Source organism: Leishmania donovani, chromosome 7 (assembly GCF_000227135.1).
Source record: "Leishmania donovani BPK282A1 complete genome, chromosome 7".
In the NCBI taxonomy this organism is placed as follows: Eukaryota; Euglenozoa; class Kinetoplastea; order Trypanosomatida; family Trypanosomatidae; genus Leishmania; species Leishmania donovani.
In genome coordinates, this window is record NC_018234.1 from 372,499 (window position 1) to 392,985 (window position 20,487).

A 20,487-nucleotide genomic window follows, 5' to 3' on the forward strand; every position below is an offset into this window, starting at 1 on the left:
CACACACACACACACACACACACACACACACACACACACACACACACACACACACACGTCTTCTTACGGACGCGATCAGTGCGCTGGAGCGCAACATACGCACTGTGCACTGACGATGTCTTCACCATCTTCCAGCTTGCCTGCCGCCGCGTCCTTGCCAGCAACGCACGCCACTTCACCAGGTGCCTTGTCCTCTGCGGTAGTATCATCTCCAGCGCCCATGTGCACGCATTTTCCGCTGCCGCCGCCGCCGCCGGAGGGGCAACAGGCGAATAACCGAAGTCTCAGCAATGACACGCACGCTGGTCAGATGGTGCGGGAGCAGCAGCAGATGATTGAGCAGCTCATGAGCACCGGGCTCGTGCAGGCGGCGGACCTCCTCGACTTCGGCTTCAGCACCGCGGAGCTCCGCGCCGCCGGGCTGCACCTTCCACCGCCGCACCACCGCGCTGGCGAGCAGGCCAAGGGTGTCCTGGAAGCTGCACAAGCCGAGTGGATGGCAGATGACCACGGTGAGGCTTGTCGCCGCCGCGGGGTGCCTCGGAAGCGCGCTTGGTGCGACGACGCAGCACAGGCACGACCGCAGAAGAACGAGCGCGCGACACCATCGCCTGCTATTAGTGGCGCTGCCGAAACCGCGCTGTCTGCTGCGGAAACGACCAGAGAGCCGCAGACGCTCGCAAAGTCTGTGGCGACGCCTGCCTTGCTGTCGGAGGAGACGCGTGCACGGAGCCTGCACGCCGCGAAGCTCGTGGAGCAGACGCAGAGCCTGCGGCGGCACCGCGGTGCTCAGGAGTGTGCTCGGTGGCTGTGCTACGACGATACAGACGACGAGGAGGTGTCCAGCACCGCATCAACAGGGACGTCCTCGGGGGAGGCAACCTCAGCGCTCGCCTCGATGGCGCGGGCGGCGGAAACGCTGCCGAAGGCGCGCTGCAACACGGCCCTCGCCTTCAGCGGACTGGACGTAGCGGTCGTGAAGGAGATTGCGCAGCGACTGCAGGAAGAGAGCGGCCGCGACGCCTCCGTTGAGAGCCGCCGCACACGCGAGTACCTCGAGTCCCGTGAGAATGGCAATACCCCCTACATGTAAAGCCGAGCTAAATGCAGAGTGTATGCACCGCGTTCGAGGGATGCACACACTAACATACGCACGCCGAGGTGCATGGGTGGCGGCATGTGCGTGCGCGCGAGTTTCTAACGATGCACTGGACCATCGTTTCCTTCCTTCTTTTGGTTTTTGCTTTGAACCGCGCATTCTCACCCTGCCCCTCCTCTTCCTCGGCCTCGCACCGTCGTGCTGCTGCGTTAATTCCCAGCCGGAACATAGATTCGCTTGCTCGTCTCCCGCCTCATCCCTCCTCAGCACACGCACACGGCCTTGCTACGTGGCGCTGACGACGAGGGGTGGAGAAAGTAGGCGCCAAGACGCGCACGCAAGTATAGAGAGGCGTAGGCGTGGGGCGCACGTGCGGGTGAGCCGTCGCAGACGCGCACACACCCGGTGATATACTGCACAGATGATAACTGGGACGCTAGCACGCACGACCGACTTCGATAGAGCCCCTCGCCCCCTCGCATCCCTAACACGAGGTACCGACTTGTTCGCCTGCTCCACCACCGTTCTTTGGAGGGGGTGGGGTGGGAAGGGCAGCATGGCCATAGAAGACCGTACCCGTGCGCTCATACACATGGCCCACGCAGACACTCGTACACCTAGCCACTGCACATGCCCACGGGCGCCTTCTGCTTCCTTTCTCATCACGACCTTCGTCGTCTTTCCTTCGTGCGTGTGCGCATGTCTCGTATGGTCGCTTGCGGATCGGCGCGGCATGGCAGTCTCTCTGTCTCTTTCTTTTCGTATGGGCGTAGGTGTATGTGTACGCTGCGCGGTGCTCACGAGCGCGCGAACCCCAACGAGTAACCGCTTCGGCGTCGCACATCGCAGTGCATTCCGCGTGACGCAGCATCCGCCTCCCTCTCCTTCCGTTGGCACGCTCTAGGTCAGTCGACGAAGAACACCCGAAGGACATTGCACCGGTATCCTCAGCACACCATGTGATGACTCCTCCCTGCCTCACAGACTGCCAGTGCTCTTCCTGCTCGCCAATAGACATCTGCTCTGCATCATTCTTTTCCTTTCTTTCCGCACCATCACCAACGCGGCGATGTGCCCCCCTCCCTCTTGCTCTCCTCCCTCCCTCTCTCCTCTCTTCCACCCTACACCCCTCCCCTCCACTCACACACACGCATGCTAACATACGCAAGAGCTTCGTTACGTAGGCCGTAGCCGTATCTCTTTCTCGGTCTGTCTGTGGCCCGCGCCTCGTCGAATCGTTTTCCGTTTTGTATCGCTCATTGCGTAGCACTTGTATCGACCCACCGTTCACCTTCTCTCTCCTCTCTCTCCTCCCTCCCTCCCTCTCGGCAGCTCGTGAGCGTCGACACGCGTTGCCGTGCCCGCGCAAGTGTTTGTGTGTGTGTGTGTGTGTGTGCATGCCACGCCCGCACTGTGTTCCTGTTACTTGATACTAGTGCTTTCTGTCGCTGCCGTTATTCTTCCTCGCTTTCTTTTTCTCTTGTTCCCTCTGTTGGCCTCTTCTCCCTTTTCAAGAGACATGCCGCCGTCTCAGCCTCCGATCGAGGGCGGTGCCAACCGCATCATCATCGTTGGCGGCGGCCTCGCCGGCGTCTGCGCAGCGCACTCAATTTTGCAGCACGGTGGCAGCGTACTGCTGCTCGACAAGTCCGCGTTTCTCGGCGGTAACAGCACCAAGGCGTCTAGTGGGATCGCCGGCACGCCGACGCAGGCGCAGATCGACTCCGGCGTGCTCGATGGCGTGAAGCTGTTCACGGAGGACACAAACCGCAGCTTTCATGGCGTGCAAGCGGGCGAGAAGCCCGGCCCCGTCTCGCCACTCGTGTCGGAGATGGCGCGTCTGTCCGGTCCGTCGCTGGACTGGCTTGTCCGATACTTCAACTGCGACTTGTCGAAGCTCGGCTTCATGGGCGGCCATAGCCGTCCCCGCACCCACCGCGGCAAGGAGAGGTTCCCTGGCATGGCTATCACGTACGCGCTGATCAGTGCGCTGGAGGCGGTGCAGAAGGTAGACCCCGCAAGGGCCCGCATCTTGACGAAGGCACGGGTGGTGCGCCTAGTGCGCCACCCGCTGGATGGACCGGTCACCGGTGTCGTCTTTCAGGACCGCGAAGGTAACCAGCATATGGAGCGGGGTGCCGTGGTGATCGCGACCGGCGGCTTTGCGGCAGACTTCGCCCAGGACGACTCGTCGCTCATCGCCCGGTTTGCCCCGCAGCTGACCAAGTTTTCCACGACGAACGCCGATCACGCGACCGGCGACGGCATCAAGATCGCTGAGCAAGCTGGCGCCGGTCTTGTCGATATGGACCGCATTCAGGTGCACCCGTCCGGCCTCGTCGACCCGCGCGACCCTAACAACCACGTCAAGTTCCTGTGCGCCGAGGCGACGCGCGGAGCCGGTGGCATCGTGGTCGACAGGCACGGGCAGCGCTTCGTGGACGAGCTGGCGCGCCGCGATCAGGTCAGCGCCGCCATGCTGAAGCACGACGGCGCCAGCCCCTTTTATCTTCTGCTGAACGAGAAGAGCGCCAGGGAAATGGAGTGGCACTGCAAGCACTACGTGGGCCGTGGCCTCATGAAGCGCTACGCCAGTGGCCACGAGTTCTGTAAGGCTACCAGGATAAAGACCGAGGCCCTGGCGGCGACGTATGCGCAGTACAAGAAGGATGCCGCGGTCAACGCCGCCTCGCGCGGTGCCGACTCCGGCGCCGCAGGAGCCGCGAAGCGAGGCTTTTTTTCCTCTCTCTTTGGCCTTGGCGAGAAGCGAGTGGCGGCGGGCACTGCGGTAGCCAAGGACAGCAGCCGCGGCACCCCCGACCAGTTTGGCAAGACGGTATTCCGCAACGTGGACGCCTTCAGCATGGAGGGCCCGCTCTACGTCGCGTGGATCGCGCCTGTTGTGCACTACACGATGGGTGGCTTGCACGTCAACGAGCGCGCCGAGGTGCTAGACGCGAAGACGAAGAAGCCGATTCCTGGCCTGTACTGCGCCGGCGAGGCCGCTGGCGGCGTGCACGGCAAGAACCGGCTCGGCGGCAACTCGCTGCTGGACTGTGTCGTGTACGGCCGCGTGGCTGGCGAGGCGGCGACCAAGTACCTATTCGCCACATACATGGGGCCCTTCTCGAACAACCGCCTGAACACAATCTACTCGCACCTCGCCATCGAGGACCTGCCGCTGGTTCCGAAGGCAGCCGCCCCCGCCAAGCCGGCAGAGGCGCCAGCCGACAGCAAGGAAGCTTCTGCTTGCAGCGACGCTTCCCCGGCGACCGCCGTGGATGGGGAGAGCAAGGGCTTGAAGCGCTACACTCGCGCGGAGGTGGCGAAGCACAACAAGGAGTCGGACTGCTGGTGCATCGTGCGCGGCCTGGTGCTGAATCTGACTGAATTCCTGCCGGATCACCCAGGCGGCAAGCAGTCGGTGCTGATGTACGCCGGCAGCGATGCGACCAAGGAGTTTGACCTGGTGCATCAGCCGGAGGTGATCGACAAGTATACGCCGGACGCCATCATTGGTGTTGTGTCGGACTAGACGTCAGCCCTGTCCCCTCACCTCCACATGCGTGCGAGGGGCAGGGAGAAGGAGGGAGGGAGCGAGCGACGGCGAGGTGTGTGTGTGTGTGTGTGGCACAGGTGCTCAACGAAGAGAAAGAGGCGGGCAAGGAGATGACAGGGACACCACCACCCCGAACGCACCGTGTGTCCGCGCGCCTCCAGCACCACCGCTCCCCATGGGCCCCTCCCCCTTCTACAACGTCCCTGAATCGCTTCCAGCATGCTCTGCATGCGTTGTGTTTTGTTTTGTGTCTGTCCCCTCCCTCTCTCCTTCCCAAGCACATGCACATCTTATACACTTAGTTCATACATTATAATATGCACATACCTATCTATCTATATAGATGTACGCCATGCTCTTTAACGCTTCGCCGTGTGTTGTGCATCTCTCAGCAGAAGCCCCCCTCCCTTCCCCTCCCCCCATTATATCCTTATCCAGTCCTCCCTCCCTCCTTACTGCACATGGCGACATGATATAGTAACGGCCAAACGAGCCTAGAGGAGGAGGGGTGACGATCACAACGTACGAAGAAGCGAGAGGCTGAGGGGTGCTCTGCTGATAGAGACGCGGACTTGTGAACGCGTGCGCACCGGCACGCTGGCCTCCGCCTCCGCCTCCCACCCCACTCTCTTCCTCGATAGGCGCACCTGTCACCAAATTCTTACAAAACTCGGATCCCACATGCGAGTGGGGTCTATGGCATGCACGTTCTTGCTGTCGCGTGGGGACATCAGGTCCAACGCGTGCGCCACGGCAGCTGGCGTCCCTCCCCTCCCTCCAGGGGCGCGCCCCTTCGGTGAGCTTCGCGCTCTGTCCCTTCGCTTCGTTCGAGGTGCTCTGTTTTCGTCGTCACGTTACGAACGCCCCCGCCCTCCAAGGAGAAACGGACAAGAAGGCTAACCCATAAAACGTCGAAGCAGCAGCGGCAGCCGCCCGCACAAGTGCGGCGCATCCAGACACGCACCCACTCACCAGAGGGCACGTCAAGAGATTCTGGGGTTGAGCGAGTGCGTTGACGTGCACGTGTGTAGGCGGGCCAGGTGCTTCGCGTTGTCTTGCTTGGTCTTGTTCTTTCCGCCTTTTCCTACTCCTTGTGCCACTTTTCTGGAGCGTGCGTGCCTATCCTTGTTCTTTTCCCGCCATCCTAGGGAGTCGAGCCGTAGGGAGGCCTGCGCGGTTCTAAATGTGTGGGGCGATGCCTTTTCATCAGCCGGGTCTCTCGACGGCACCAGAGGAGTTCGAGGAGAAGCGACTCGATGTGCACTGTCCCACTCCCCCACCTGTGTTGCTTATACATATATGTGTGTTCCCTCATGCATGTTTTTGTCTAAGGCACAAGTGTGCAGAGGGGAGAGCGTGCTGCAAAACTTGTAAGCGGAACTCTATCGACGATCAGACACAGCGGATCACGGATGAACACACACACGTGGAGGAGGCAGACGATGCCCGGGCCGAAGACGAGACATGGAATTGTTCGTGCGCGGTACCACATACGTGCGCCCATGAATAGCACTGGAAGTCTCTCCTGCTCCCCCCTCCTTCCCCTCTTTTTTTTTAATGCCTTTGTGCAGGCCGCACATGTGCGCGCGCAGTGTTGAAGCCCTGCCGGCCCTCCCTCTCCCTCCCCACCACATCTTTCATCCCCTTCACGGCGTTTGCCGAACAATGAAGCTTTACGCGAGCAGAGTGCGTGCGCTCGTTTCTGACAAGGGGGGAGGGAGGAGCTTGATCAGCTGCGCCTCCCAACTGCACGAGGAGGCGGCCACCACCCACACGGAGAGACGTTTATGCTTTACACATCACAGCTCTTCCGCACCAGGGGGCACACCACCCATGCTCGGGGGGGGGGGCGGGCTCGCCGCCCTCTACGGGAGCAGACACCGCTGTCATGGGCCAAGAAATGGCTCAGATCAAGAGGAACATGAAAGGAGCCGCCAAGCGCTTGTGCCGCCACAGAGGTCTACCGCGAAGACACAGCAACAACGGCAGTCCAAGCGGAACCGGGCGGACCGCAATGGAGGACAACGCTAGCGGCAACGGCAGCCTCCTGTTCCAGCGCGGCGACCTGCCGCGGCACCTCGGTGCAAAGGCCGGATGCTCCACACGGAGGGCTAACTGCATTGGGGGCGGTGCCAAGCGAACGGGGGAGCGCAGGAGAGGGTCACGGCACGGGGTGGCTGCAGGGCTGCTGGCGGCGGCGGTGCGGGGGTGGGGCGCGCCCGCGATAGCCGCAACGTCACCTGGGCGGTGGCAACCCTTCCTCGATATTCTTTTTTCCCTTCAGCGCTGGCCGCTGGACGGGCGGCCCTCAAGTACCGCTATGAAGAGCCGCTGCATGGATTCTACACCGGTGCTGGACCATGCACCGCTAAACATCCACTGCCCCCACGCACCGCCATCTTTTACGAAACTGACAGCCATCGGCTATGCAGTGGGCGACGGGCAACGCACACACGCAAACACGAGTCCAATCAAAATGCAGAGCTGGCAACGCCCCCCATTGGTGAGTACAACTGCTGGGGGGGGGAGGGGTGGGGCGCGGTCCGGCCCTTCGCCGCGCGCCCACGTTAACGGATGGGCGCGGCCAGCCGGGTGCGTCAGCGATCTGTGGGCTTCACGCCCTCTTCGCCTCCTCCCCCCGCGTCGCGCGGCTCCCCGGCGTTTGCGCTCTCGGTGCGTGTGTGTGTGCGGGGCGGGGGGCGCTGTCTCCGGGCCGTCTTTTTGGCGTGCTTCGCCGCCCACGCCGGGGGCCACCCCGTTTCCATGCCGAGGGCAGGCGCCCCCCCTACCCCCGCCTGGCCGATGAGCTGAGCGCTGCGTTCCCCCTTCCCGTGGGTTCGGGAAAATCATCCGTGACAGGATTCGAACCTGCAACCCTCTGATCCGTAGTCAGATGCTCTTCCATTGAGCCACACGGACTTCGTGCTACTTTGTAGCATGAAGACAAAGACTGACACGGCCCTTGCCTTTCCACCGCCTCTTTTTCTAAGCTCTCCGCGCAGGGGGGAGGGGGGCAAACACAACACTCACTAAGCAAAGCGTCGGGCAAATACACTCAAGTGCTTCACGTCAGCACAAATAGGAGTGAAAAGCAGCACTAAACACATGTGCACTCAACAATGCACTTTGACCGCCCTTTGCCGCAAAAGACGGAAAAAGACCCGAGTGAGCGTGTGAAGCGCGCTCCGGCAAACTGCGAACATAGAGAAAAGCAAGAAAGAGTTGCATACGCATTTTTTCAGAATCAAAAAAAAGCAAGCCTAAAGTGTTGCCCCGCCATCCTTTCCCCGATGCCCTGTCACACTCATTTCTTTTTTTTGCCTTTTTCTCTGGCTTCTAATGAACTTTTAGGCACGCGCGCCTACCTTCGAAATGTCTCTCACCATGCAGAGTAGCCCACGCTACAATTTCTTTTTATCCGGTATCGCGAGGCACGTAAGTAGCGATGCCGTAGAAAACTACTTCCGAGATTACGGAAGTGGCGTCCGTCTGCAACTCAAGCGCGACAAAGACGGGTTGTCTCTTGGCTACGGCTGGCTAACATTTGAGAGTGTGGATGTCGACCGCGTTGTCGCCTCGCAGCACGAGCTAGGTGGGTCACCGGTAATGCTCAGGTATAAGCCGGGTAAAGAATCGCCGAAATCCCAACCTGCTGCTCCTCCCCCGCCGCCACCACCATCACAACCGATCAACGCCCCAACACAGCAAGGAAGGCCACAGGAATACTCACAGCAACATAAAAGATATAGGGAAGAAACTCTCAGACCACAGGTGCACACTGCTTCTCAAACCGCGCAAATCCAAAAGGAAATTATGCCGCCCGAGCCGCAAACACTCCCTGCACCACAATCACTGCGGAAAGAGGAACGGAAGCCGGAGACGGAACCCTCTCCTACACCGATGCTGCAGACTGTACCTTTGCAGCAGCAGTTCTCGTCCTCTCCGAAAGAGCCCGCTGCACAGCCGGTCTTTGTTTGCATTCCACTGAGTATTTGTCCCGGTGCATTTTTGCACGATCCACGGGTTTTCTGCTGCACGCTGGATCCCTTGCAGGTAGGTAAGCTCAGTATACTAGCGACACCAACGCCACACGCCGCCTTACCGAATCATCACGCTGAGCAAGCAGCGTGCGTCGTACCAGGTATTCCTCAGCAGCAGCATTCCACTTACGCAAGTGTAAAAAGTAAATACACATCACCACAGACCCCTTTATCGATGCCGCCGCCATCTTCAGGCCCAGCATCGTCACCACCACCACCGCCTGGACCACCACCTCCACATCTAACTGCACCCTTTCGCGAAACAGTTCCACCACCACCGGGACCACCACCTCCACATCTAACTGCACCCTTTCGCGAAACAGTTCCACCACCACCGGGACCACCACCTCCGCCACCGCCTCCTGGACCACCTCCTACCAAAAATTGCTCGTCCGGAACTCCTCTTCGATTTCCTCCACCACCAGGCCCACCTCCGCGGCGTTACTGATGAGCTGTTTGCTCTTTTCGTTTTGCAAGTCTTTTTTGCCGTGTATCGCAGCCGCCTCAGGTAATTCCCGTAAGAAAGGGCTGATAAAGCCTTTTCAATAATGCTTATGTGGAAAGAGGACGAATTCAAATTACAACCAGCAGCTTTTGCTCCGAATCACGAAGGGAAAATGCGGGATAAGGAGCCAACGGATTTCTTACCGGTGTTTTACATGCAGCACGGTTCTTGTGCATGTTGCGCACTGTAGAGCAATGATCTGCTTTTGGCATTGTGCCAGGTAGGCAAGATGAGTCAAACTGCAGTGCTGATTGTGGATAAAATTGCACCAACTACCAAGCCTTCGAAAACTAGGCGATTAGCCCAAGCAGCGTTATTTGTGCTTCGCATGTGTTATGTGTGTGAGGCACCGAAAAAAGAAAATATAAAGTACATATGATTTTTGGGTCTTTTCTCAGTAGTGCGCAGCCTCCTCGTATGCTTGCTATAATAGAGGAAAAATAAGCGATGCGACTCGATCTCTCGACTCGGGTCTCTCAGCAAACACCTTTAGGTCTCTGTGCCATCATTTTTGTGAAGAGCAAAATCAACTTCCTTACTTTTCACTCTTGCTCGCTTCAATTTGGCTTTTTCTTTCATTCGGGATTTTTCATTGTTTTGTTATAGGAAGGGCATCAACTATATTCAAACTGCAGCTTACCTCATTCCTTAGCCTTTTACCCTACTACTACTACTGCCAGCTTCACTTATTTTCGTCATATCTTTGCTCTGAATAATAATAACAATATATATATTATATATATATTATATATATATATATAATATCTTTATATGTATATATATCAACGGTGCTGAATCGGAAGGAGCATTGCCGTGCTGTTTTTGAAGTGCTACAATGGAGCTCGAGCAAACGGCAACCTCAAACCCACATGCTATTTTCACTAGCATGTTTTTCAATCAGTTAAAGCGTATTATCGACTCTGAGTTTCCTCTGCGCCATGACCCCGTGAAGAGCCCACTCACTTACGGAACGGCAGGATTTCGTTTTAAAGCTGAGCTTCTTCCACCAGTGGCAGCCCGTGTTTCCATGATAGCCGCACTTCGATCCGTGTACTGCCAAGGAAAGCGAGCAGCAGAAGGTTACAGTGTACCCTGCACGGTGGGTATAATGATCACGGCATCTCATAATCCGTACGTGGACAACGGATTCAAAATTATCGATGTTGACGGAGGAATGCTTGCAGAGTCCTGGGAGAAGTGGTGCACACGCGCTGCAAATGCCTCGTCAGGAAGCGACCTGGAGAGAGTCATGATGGACTGCTTGGCGCATGATCCTAGAGTGTTTCAGCCGAAACAATACTCGTATTGCCAGGTGCACTTTTCCAGAGACACCAGACCGAGCGGCGAAGAAATCGTGAACGCAGGGTTGAGAACACTGCATCTTTTACGGAACACCACCGCAAGATCTTACCCACCTGTTTCGACGCCTTGCATGCACTTCGCGATCGCAAAAGCCAACGAGCTCGGCTTGGCGGATGAGTCTGTGTCTCCATCTTATTATAACGAGCTTTTAGCTGGTTTCGAGGAGATGTATCGCTTTGCAAGCCCGGGCTCGCAGTCAAGTGAGAAAGAAGGCAATCCCCAGCAACTCGTTGTTGACTGCGCCAACGGTATCGGCTCCCTGACGGTGAAGGAGCTCATTAACGCTTCCAGACAGCAATCCGACTTCGTAGCGTTAGCTACCTTTTTCGAGTTGCACCAGGTAGACTGCAACTGCCAGGATGAAACGGTGCTGAACAGCAAATGTGGAGCCGACTATGCAAAACAGCACGCAACGCCGTCTGCCGCAATGTCAGCGTGGCCAAGCACCTGCCCGCCAGGTGTGAATCCTATTGCCACACACTTTTACTCCCTCGACGGCGACGCGGACCGCGTTGTCGCATTTCTCTACGACCCAAAGCGGGATTCCAAATGGGTTCTGCTGGACGGTGATCGAATGTCCATCCTTTACGCAATGTTGTTGCATAAGTGGCTTGGTGAAGAGCAGATGAGGGCTTTGGATGTGGCTGTTGTGCAGACAGCCTATGCAAACGGCGCATCAACAGAGTTTCTCGAGAAGCAGCTCCACATGCAGGTGCATACCTCCGCCACTGGCGTCAAAAACCTTCACCCGATTGCGCACGCGCACGACGTGGGAATCTACTTTGAGGCAAACGGCCACGGTACAGTGTTGTTATCTGAAAAGGTGCTCACAGGGGCTGCTTCGACCGGACCTGAAAAGGCTGCGCTGTTCGCCGCGATGAGGCGTCTGATGTCCCAGTACTGCGGCGATGCGATCGCTGACATGTTAATGTGTGAAGTTGCGCTGAAAGCTCTGAATCTTACATTTCAGGACTGGGCGGACTTGTACGCTGATCGTCCTTGCAAGCAGATCAAGGTCACTGTTGCACATCGTGGTCGAATTACGAACACCCCTGATGAGCGTCGGGCATTGTCGCCTGCCGGCATGCAGGATGAAATTGATGCCGCGGTCTCTCTGGCTTTGTCTCGTTGCGAGGCGGCGCGAGCTTTTGTCCGTCCTAGCGGTACGGAGCCGGTTGTGCGTGTTTATGCGGAGGCCACTGACCCGTCAGTGTGCGAGTCTCTCTCCGCAGAGGTCGCCAAGATTGTTGAAGCATACTGCAGCTGAAAGGTATGAGCAGTCAAGCTGTTTTCGGTGGTACGGCGTTCTTTTACTTTTTTTCTTTCTCTTGGGGCGAGGTAATGACGGCTCACGAACGCAAAGAAGGGGTTCTCCCTTCGACGCACTTTTTACACGAAATTTTTTATTGTTGTTTCTCTTGCAGAACGAAAGCAGTACAGATGCTGCATTATATATATATATATATATGTACATATACATAAGAGGAGCAGAAACGCAAAGCATGGCTTCCACTGGTCCCACCACGATGCTCCGTTTCGTCCCCTCCAAAATTATTCTCATTTTCCTTTTTTCCCGTGTTGCTTTTCCCTGCTTCATATGCGCGGCCACCTTTTTTTTCTCCTTTCTTTGTGTGTGTTTGCTGGCACGGTTGCCGCTCGTGGTTTTGGGAAGGAGGCTTTGCTAGAATGTGGTCGTAGTAAACTGGCGCGCTGTGCACCCCCACCTTTGTTCCCTCCCTTCACATTAGCACTTTCTTTTTTTTTTTGTGGTTTTCCTCATGGGCTGTAGTCATCTCTGTCGAATATCAGCGGGAAAACAGGCAAACAAACAGACACACTAAAGGACACCAACAAGGGCAGGCCCCGTCTCCGTCGATTGCAACAGGCCACGCGCAGGGGTGAGATCAGGCCAACTCTAGAGGCACACAAGGTTGCGACTCCGACAGGTGCTGTGTTGCTTGCGCATGTAGGCCTTGAGCCGAGTGCCTCAGAGGGGCTTGTTGCTTCATATCAACGAACGTGTTGCAGTGATACCTGTGCGTTGAAAGACGGGTTTCTGCTGCACCCCACATGTTTTTTTCCCCTTTCGTCTGCTGCATATGCTGTCTCTGCCTCTCATCAAACCGGGAGACGCTCGATCAGAGCAGGGGAGAGCGGGATAAAAGAAAGCGGAAAGAGCACAGCGCACCATGCAACGTTGGTGGGTCATTGTATGTCTACTCTCCCCCTCATCCTCTCCTCGACCTTACGGCTTTCTTGTTTCGCTTGCCTTTTCCGGCTTGTTTTTCCTCTTCCTCGTTCTGCGGTTATGGTCCGCCATGTCTTTTACTCCCGCCGAGCAAAAAAGAGGGCAAGCGATGAGAGGCGCGGATCTCTCTTTGTTTCAATCCTTTTCTCCCTCCTCCGATGACGTATAGTTCTATATGTATATTGTATCGTCTATATGTTTTTTTTTTTTTTTCCATTTCCTCGTGGTTCCTCGGTATCCTTCATTCAACTGCGTCACCTGCAGACGATTGTATTGCTGCTGATGCTGCCTCTTTTTCTTGCATCTCTGGTAAGCCTTGCTTGCACAAGTGCGAGAGTGGTGCCGGCGGCACCATCGCCCATTGAATACGCGAGCACCACAACAGCACCGCATGCTGCGCTCAGCTCTGAGACCTTTCAAATGATTCTGCTAGCTGCTAGTGTGACGGCCCTAATCTAGTGGCAGCCTCACGTCCTCACGGCACTCCCACCGACCACCGAGGAACTAGTGAAGAGCATGGCCGTCGTTGCCGATTCGAGGGCGGAGCGCTTGCCATGCGCCGATGTGGCGAAGCACAACACGAAGGCGAACCACTGACTTGCGATGCACAACCTCGTGCTGGATGTACCGAGGCACATGCCGCTCCGCCCCAGCGGCAAGCGCATCATCTTTGACTACGCCGGCGAGGACTCGGTGAGGGGGTTCTACGTGGCTCACGGCTTGAATGAAATGGAGGCTTGCGCCCCAAGTCGATTATTCGCGTACTGTCGCACTAGAGGAGGCGGCGGCGGCGGCGGCGACCTCATAGGAATTCTCACGCACACATAAACTACAAATCCATCATGCTGATACCTTGCCCACTTGGTGCTTGCTATGAGTCTCTCTCCGGTGAAGCGCCGCCACCCGCGCACGCAAAGCCATCAAGCAGCAGACGTAGCAACATGCATACAGACAGCTACGGACCCTCCTCCCCTCCCCCTTCGCCTTGTCTTAAATAGCAGCTCGTGTCTCTCATGGCTTTTTATTTGTGTCGTTAGTTCGGCTTCTGTGCGTGTGTCTCTGTGCTTGCGCGATTAACTACCGTCATCGCGCCAACGTTTCTGCGCGCGCTTGCATATATGCATGTGTGCGGGATGAGCTCTTCAACTGTGGTGTGCATCCCAACGAACGGTGTGGGCAATGTGTGTGGGAGGGGGGGGGCACGAAAATACTCACAGAAGCGAACAATACAGAAAAGAGTTGGAGAGTGCCACGCAGTTTGCTCCCTCCTCTCTCCGCTCTCCTTTTTCCTGCTTCTCTTCTCTCATTACCAACTCTCTTGTTCATTTTACTCTGCGGAAAAGAGTAAGCAAGAGCCCTTTCCCCTCCCTCCCTCCCTCCCTCACAAAGAAAAAAGAAAATGGATCCTTCAGTGCCAGACATGAGACGCACTCATCATCTCTGCTTCGTCTCTCTCTGTCTGCCTCTCCCTCTCAGTGCGACGGGGAGTGACATGGTGGTGCCTCTGATTGTGGTGAAAGGCTCACTAGCCTTTTCGATCCTCTCCCGCGTTTTCTATCCGAATTCGTGCAAAAGAGAATGAGGAGGAAGAAAGAAGGAGGTACTTAGGAGCATACCCACCCTCTCCCTCCCCCTCCTCCCCCCGCACACACACGGGGTACTTTAGTGCAGTGGGTCTCTCTGCCCATTTTTCTTCCCAACTTCCTCCTCTTTTTCATCCTTATCCTTCTCGTACATATATATGCATAAATGTGTCCGCCCCTTCGTAGTGCCAGCTAGCCGTTGTGCGTGTGTGCTCCTGTTCACGTGGGCATATTCGTTGCCCCCTCCCACAGGTTCCTTCACACACTCAATATAAGACTTGTCCAGGCATCCTTCATTGTGCTCCCCACCCCCTCCCTCTTCTTCCTCGCTGGCGAGTCGCCCGACGGTGAGACGTTCAGTGACGTTGTCGGACGACCCCTAGGCCGGAAGTCACGGAGTGACCCCCCTCCCTTTCCACACACACACACACACACGCACACACGCCCGCCTGTCCCGTTCAAACACATCAAAAGCCAAGCGAAAAAGAGAGAGTACGGTCCGTTAGCAGGCAGCTCGTAACTGCCCCACTGGACACACGGTGCATACGCACATCTCACTCGTGTCTCTCGACCCCTCTCCGTATCATCTCTCGCTCGCTCTCCCACTTTTTTGTCTGGTTTTCCGCATTTCGGTTTGGCTGTAGACACGCGAAGAGCACCACACGTTGTTGGCTGTTGCTGCGCCGGGGGTGAAGAAGCAGACAGAAGCATTGGCCATCTTCATCCATCCGTCTCCTCATCAGCGACACTGTCGCTGCAATCTTCTTTTTCCTGTTGCCTTTTCCCACCTGCGAAACATCTCTCACTCTGTGCGTGCGTGCGTCTTTGTGGAGCTGTCCGCCCTTTATTCATTGACTACCTTTCTTATCGCTTAGTCTGTTTTGCAGAAAAGAAATCATAGATAGATCCTGCCCCCTTCTCCCCTCCCCACCCCCACGCCATCGTGCCTCCTCCGTTGCCGTCCGTCCGTCCGTCCGCCGCTCCCTCATTTTTCTTTTCCTTCACAAGAAGCCGAGACGTCAAAGACGTGACTCACGCACACAAGGCAGTCTACAGGGCAGTACCACCGCACAACACAGAGTCGGACAGCAAGTTCTTTTGCCTACAAGAGACATACTCATCAAGCGCATACACGCAGACGGACACACACGCACACGTATATGCGTGCGTAGACACATTCCAACAACAAAGAAGGAAGGTACGTGCGCGCACCAGCTTCCTTTCTCGTTGCTGCCCCCTCCTCCCTTTTCACCCCGCCCGTTTCTATTCTTCCCACTCTCCCACTCCCCAGCACACACGTGCAGGCCCCTTTCCCCATCCTACGTCTGCCGTTGAAGCTCTGGAGAGGAGTTGCTGCGCAGCAGCCGTATTTTATTCGCTTTTCTCTTCTGTTCCGTTGCCGTTGCTGTGTGTGCGTGTCTGCTTCCGCATATCTTTATATATATCTGTCCGCTTCTCCATTTGGGCTTCTTTTAAAGAGAGGCCACCTCCAGAGAATCTAGCCAAGCAATCAGGGGGCCTCTCCAAGACTGCCTCCCTCCTTCCCTCCCAGCTCTCTCTCTCGCCGTCTCTGTCGTTGTGTGTGCGAGAGAGAACCCGAAAGGAAGAACAGAAGACATATATATATATATATAGTTTTTCTTTTGACTCGAAAACCAACCGAACACGAACACGAACACGTACACACAAACCCCCTCCCCCCCCCCCAAACCTCCCCAGAGCATCACGTGTGCGCTGTGTAGTGCTGCCTTGACGTCGCCGCCTTTCTTTCGAAGTCTTCTTTTGCCTCACACACAGTTGCGTGTGCCGCCGCTGCTCACAGAAGCGTCCCACATTTGCCTTTTACGCTTTTCTTTGTATTCCTCTCCCCGCCTGCATCCATCCAGGAACGCCACCCAAGCAGCGCCTTCACAGCCACGCACGCACGCACGGAGACGCACACATAAGTGTATTGCGTGTGCGTGTGTGTATGTGTGTGTGTGTTGGAGGCGGGTTGTTGCCGTTCACATTTCTTTTTTTTTTGTTGTTATTTCCTGAAGGAGCCTCTCTTTCTTTCCTTATATACCCATACATATATACATATACATACATATATACCTATTGTATGTATATGTATATATGTATGCATGTGTATATGTATGGGTATATTTGATATTCTCTTTTCTCGCACCTTTTTTTGTTGTTGCTCTGCCGCAGTCCGCACCGTCTCCCCTCCGTCTCCCGCTCTTCTCGTTTTGATTTCTTTTTCCCCCCTTTTACGCGAGGCACTCTTTTCCTTTTATTTTTATGCGTGCCTTCACGTTTTTTTTTTATTACTTTTTTAGTTTTGTTCTCTTCCTCCTCCTGGCCGTCTTCCCCTTTTTGTCTCCTCCCTTCGCGTGCGTGTGTGTGCCGGTGTGCAATCTTCATCGTCTTGGTTCCTTTCTTTTTTGTTTCCTTGCGTTGGACTCTCTCTCCCTCTCCCTCTCGCGATCTGTGACGAAGGCGCAACTGCGAGAGTGTCTTCCACGCACGCGCATACACACAACGAGCACGTGACCATACCCCTCCCCCTCCTTGGCACGGCACGACCGGAGGTGTCCGTAAGTGCGCAAACAGCAGCAGCAACTATACACAGAGAAGCGACAGGCGATCTTCGCCGAAGCGGTGACGTGAGCGCATCTTCGGGTCAGCTGAGATACCCAGTCCCACACAATCACGCACGCATCCGTCATGGCGCCGCGGCAGCAACTTCGCGCCGCTGCGCTTTTTGGTGTGCTCCTCATCACCGGCGTGGCGTGCGTCGGCGTCACCGGCGTCCATGCCAGCTCCGATGCGGTGGTACAGACAACCCCGACATACCCGCTGCTGGATGTTGTCTTTCTCGCCACCACCTCCATGGACCCTGACAGGACGCTGTACATATCCTCTGCAAGCAACTGCAGCAGTCGAGTCTCGCCGATCTGCACGCTGGGCCGCACTCAAGTCGGTGTAAACTACAACAGCTCAACGTGCATCTTCAACGTCACGTCCGCCTCTCTCGGCTTGAATGCGGCGACAGCGTCGTCGATACCTGCGCTTCACTGGTGCAGCAGCGCCACCGGCACCACGCCCTTTGCGACGCTGCAGATGAACGCGGTTCGCATGACACCCGGCTACGCCTATTACAGTGCGGACACGACCTTCACCTTCAACCAAGCGACCCCGGTTGGCGCCAAGGTAGGGCTGTACCGGGAAAGCAGCTGTGACACACTGCTGAATGGCCTGCCGTTGACGACGCTGCAGAGCTCGCGCGAGCTGACAGCGAGCATCGGTCCCCGCACTGTCACGTACGTGTGTGCGTCCATTCCAACCGTCTTCAACAACGCCACCGTCATTGCAGTGCGCTCGGTAGTTTACGGCGTGTCTCCCTATGACATATACACCACCCAGGGCATCCGCCATCGCAGCGTCGTCATCAGCGCCTCATCGTCCTTCCACTACATGTCACTCTCAACTGACCCGCAGTGCCTGACACTGGCGCAGCCATATCAGCAGACGGAGACGGGCGACGGGGTACTGACCATCAAGGTGCCGCGCGGCACGTACTACTTCTGCGGTGTCGTCATCCGCGGCCTCGAAGGGGTCGGCGTGTTTGTGCCGGCTCTTAGCACGTTCAAGGTGCTCGAGTATGGCATTCAGCCGCACACCATGTACGCGGCGCGCGCCACTCCGATGTCCTTCTCACTGGACGCTGTCGCTGTGCAGAGCAAGCTGCAGGGCGCCCTTTTTACCACCGCCAACTGCGGTGTGAGCGGCAGCAAGCCGGTGACAAGCTGGAGCGCGTCAATGACGTGGACGGTGGGTGTTGCCGGCACCTACTACGCCTGCGTACGCACAAGTGGCAGCACCCTAGCCGCCGACCTGGGCTACGTCAATCAGGTGGTGGTCTCCAACATCCCTGCGGTGTCTCTCGCTCGCCAGCCGGCCATCAGTGGTCTCGGCGAGCTGGCTACAGTGACGCGCAGCGCCCTCGACGACGTCCCCGCAGCTGTGGTGACAGTCGGGCTGTCGACTAGCTCGAGCTGCGCTACTCTCTTTGCCGGGGGTAGCACAACGGAGACGGGGAGTACGGCCTCTTTTTATGTGCCTGAGAACTCGCCAAGCAGCACCTTCTATTGCGTGTCGAACCGACTCACGACGGACGCGAGCGGCGGTGACAGCAGTGAGCCCACCAAGGCGGTCTACTACCCGCTTGGACCGCTGGAGCTGCGCACCTACGGCCTGACCTACCCTGCCCTACGCACCCAGGCGACGATGAAGGTGGGACTCGACAGCGACGTTGTCTTCGGCAGCGGCACCTCCATTTGTCTGACACCTGCTCTTCTCCCCAGCAGCAGCAGCAGCAGCAGCACTACCAGCATTAGCAGCAGCACTAGCAGCATTAGCAGCAGCTTCGTTGACCATGACACCTGCGACACCGCGATCGCCGCTAACAGCGACATCGCCATGACATTCCAGCTCTCCAGTCTAACCTCCATACTCACCCCCGTGCTATTCCCAGTAGCAGGAAGTTGGTTGCTCTGCGTGCGGGAGCCTGGCGTGATGGGCAGCGCGTACGTGCGGCTGCGCACGCTGCGCGTGTACGGCAACGCCACTGTGACCCCAGACGGCGTTATACCGGGGATACCAGCAAGGCTCGCCGTCACAGCGATTCCGCCGTCGACGACGGTGAGCCTGACGACGGACATCGCCTGCTCGATCAACATGCCAGTGGTGACCACGACGCAGTCGAGCCTGACTGGCACGGCTGCCCTCGTCTTCACACACATGGCCCTGGGCAACCTCCTTCTCTGCGTTGGCTACCATGGCGAGCACATGTCTCAGGGGACGGCAGCGGAGCTGATGGTGGCTGGCACCGTGGCGAGCACGAATGCCCGCGTCGTGCCACCCCTGGCTGTCGATTCCGTGCCCACGCAGCTGACTTTTTCCGCCCGAGGCGCTTCGTCACTGAGCGGCTACACCGCGCTGCTGGTGCCGCCAAGCACCAGCGGCCGCGTTGCGACCACGTGTCCAACATCCGCGACCGCTGAACTTATTCAGCTACCAATATCCGTGCCTCCCTCCGCTACTACCGGCGCGATCGCCGTTGCCACCTTCACTCCTGCCAGCAGCACGGTGGGCACCGCGTATCTCGTGTGTGCTGGTGCAGCTGGAAAATTTATTTCAACCGGGACGGTGACGGTAGCTGCTGCTCCAGCCATGACGACTGATCCCTCGCCGCCCGCCTTTGGACTCCCAGCCCATGTGACTTTCAGCAGTGCGATTATGTCTCTCTCTCACGCGGACACCTTCACTGCTATCAAAGCCACGGACAGCTGTACCTCGGATATGAGCATCGCAACCGTGTTCGCCACAGGGAGCGTGGACACCGCAACAGGGGCCGCCCAGCCCTTTGTGGTCCCCACGCTGCCTAGCACGGTCACGTCGGTGCGGCTGTGCGTGGCGAAGAAGGTCCAACTCGTCGGCAGCACGCTCGGCTACGCAGACGCAGGCGTCATTGAACTAAACACCTTCACCTCCATCACTAGGTACGCGCAGCAGGGGCGACCCAACACGCTGGTTGGCAAACCGCTCCTCAGCACCGCGACGCTCTACCTTGTCAGCTGCACCGGAGCTGGATGTGGCGCCAGCAACGCCGACATCGCGTGCTCTTCTACCGACGCCACCAAGTACACCACTTCCAGCCACTCACCCCTCACAGCTCCCGCGGGCACGTACTTCCTGTGCCAGCGCGTGACGGTGGGCACGGTGGTGTCGGTGGTGGGCTCGAACACGACGGTGGAGGTGGTGGAGCCGTTTAAGATGCGCCTCTCCGTAGACCCCTCTGCCATTCGCGCGTACGTGCCGTTCGCAGTGACCATGTCGGGCGGCCCTGGCGGCGCGGGGGCGAAGTACACGGTGGTGGCGCAGCCCGCCTCTACTCCGTGCGGCAAGACGGCTGCCGAGTCACAGCGCTTTACCATGGGCAGAGACACCACGGACATCACCATCACGGACATCGTGCCGATGCAAAACATCTGCTTCTGCGTGCAACCGTCCCCTAAAAAAAAAAAAAAAAAAAAAAAAAAAA

At 57.3% G+C, this 20,487-nt stretch overlaps 6 protein-coding genes and 1 non-coding gene across 8 annotated transcripts; 6 read left to right on the top strand and 1 right to left on the bottom strand.

The window, feature by feature from the left end:
* Positions 1-115: 115 nt before the first annotated feature.
* Positions 116-1,093, top strand: LDBPK_070900 (hypothetical protein, conserved; the record flags this gene model as incomplete). The annotated part of the gene is made up of 1 exon (XM_003858478.1): positions 116-1,093. The coding sequence occupies one exon, from the start codon at positions 116-118 to the stop codon at positions 1,091-1,093; it is 978 nt and encodes a 325-aa protein (XP_003858526.1).
* A 1,837-nt stretch (positions 1,094-2,930) lies between these two features.
* On the top strand, positions 2,931-4,634 carry LDBPK_070910 (flavoprotein subunit-like protein; the record flags this gene model as incomplete). The annotated part of the gene is made up of 1 exon (XM_003858479.1): positions 2,931-4,634. One exon carries the CDS (start codon positions 2,931-2,933, stop codon positions 4,632-4,634), a length of 1,704 nt encoding a protein of 567 aa, XP_003858527.1.
* Positions 4,635-7,505: 2,871 nt separating this feature from the next.
* Positions 7,506-7,567, bottom strand: LDBPK_07tRNA1. Its single transcript has one exon. It is a non-coding gene; the product is annotated as a tRNA-Arg (tRNA).
* Positions 7,568-8,030: 463 nt separating this feature from the next.
* On the top strand, positions 8,031-9,146 carry LDBPK_070920 (hypothetical protein, conserved; the record flags this gene model as incomplete). Its single annotated transcript, XM_003858480.1, has 1 exon — positions 8,031-9,146. The coding sequence occupies one exon, from the start codon at positions 8,031-8,033 to the stop codon at positions 9,144-9,146; it is 1,116 nt and encodes a 371-aa protein (XP_003858528.1).
* Positions 9,147-10,038: 892 nt separating this feature from the next.
* Positions 10,039-11,832, top strand: LDBPK_070930 (phosphoacetylglucosamine mutase-like protein; the record flags this gene model as incomplete). The annotated part of the gene is made up of 1 exon (XM_003858481.1): positions 10,039-11,832. The coding sequence occupies one exon, from the start codon at positions 10,039-10,041 to the stop codon at positions 11,830-11,832; it is 1,794 nt and encodes a 597-aa protein (XP_003858529.1).
* A 1,584-nt stretch (positions 11,833-13,416) lies between these two features.
* On the top strand, positions 13,417-13,641 carry LDBPK_070940 (cytochrome b5-like protein; the record flags this gene model as incomplete). Its single annotated transcript, XM_003858482.1, has 1 exon — positions 13,417-13,641. One exon carries the CDS (start codon positions 13,417-13,419, stop codon positions 13,639-13,641), a length of 225 nt encoding a protein of 74 aa, XP_003858530.1.
* A 3,467-nt stretch (positions 13,642-17,108) lies between these two features.
* LDBPK_070950 (hypothetical protein, unknown function) lies at positions 17,109-20,462 on the top strand (the record flags this gene model as incomplete). Of its 2 annotated transcripts, none has more annotated exons than XM_003858483.1 (1): positions 17,109-20,462. In XM_003858483.1, a coding segment is annotated over one exon (3,354 nt), but the record flags the coding sequence as incomplete, so codon positions are not given. The 2 variants fall into 2 exon arrangements, with proteins under 2 accessions (XP_003858531.1, XP_003858532.1); XM_003858484.1 differs by having other exon boundaries at positions 17,109-20,459.
* Positions 20,463-20,487: the final 25 nt, after the last annotated feature.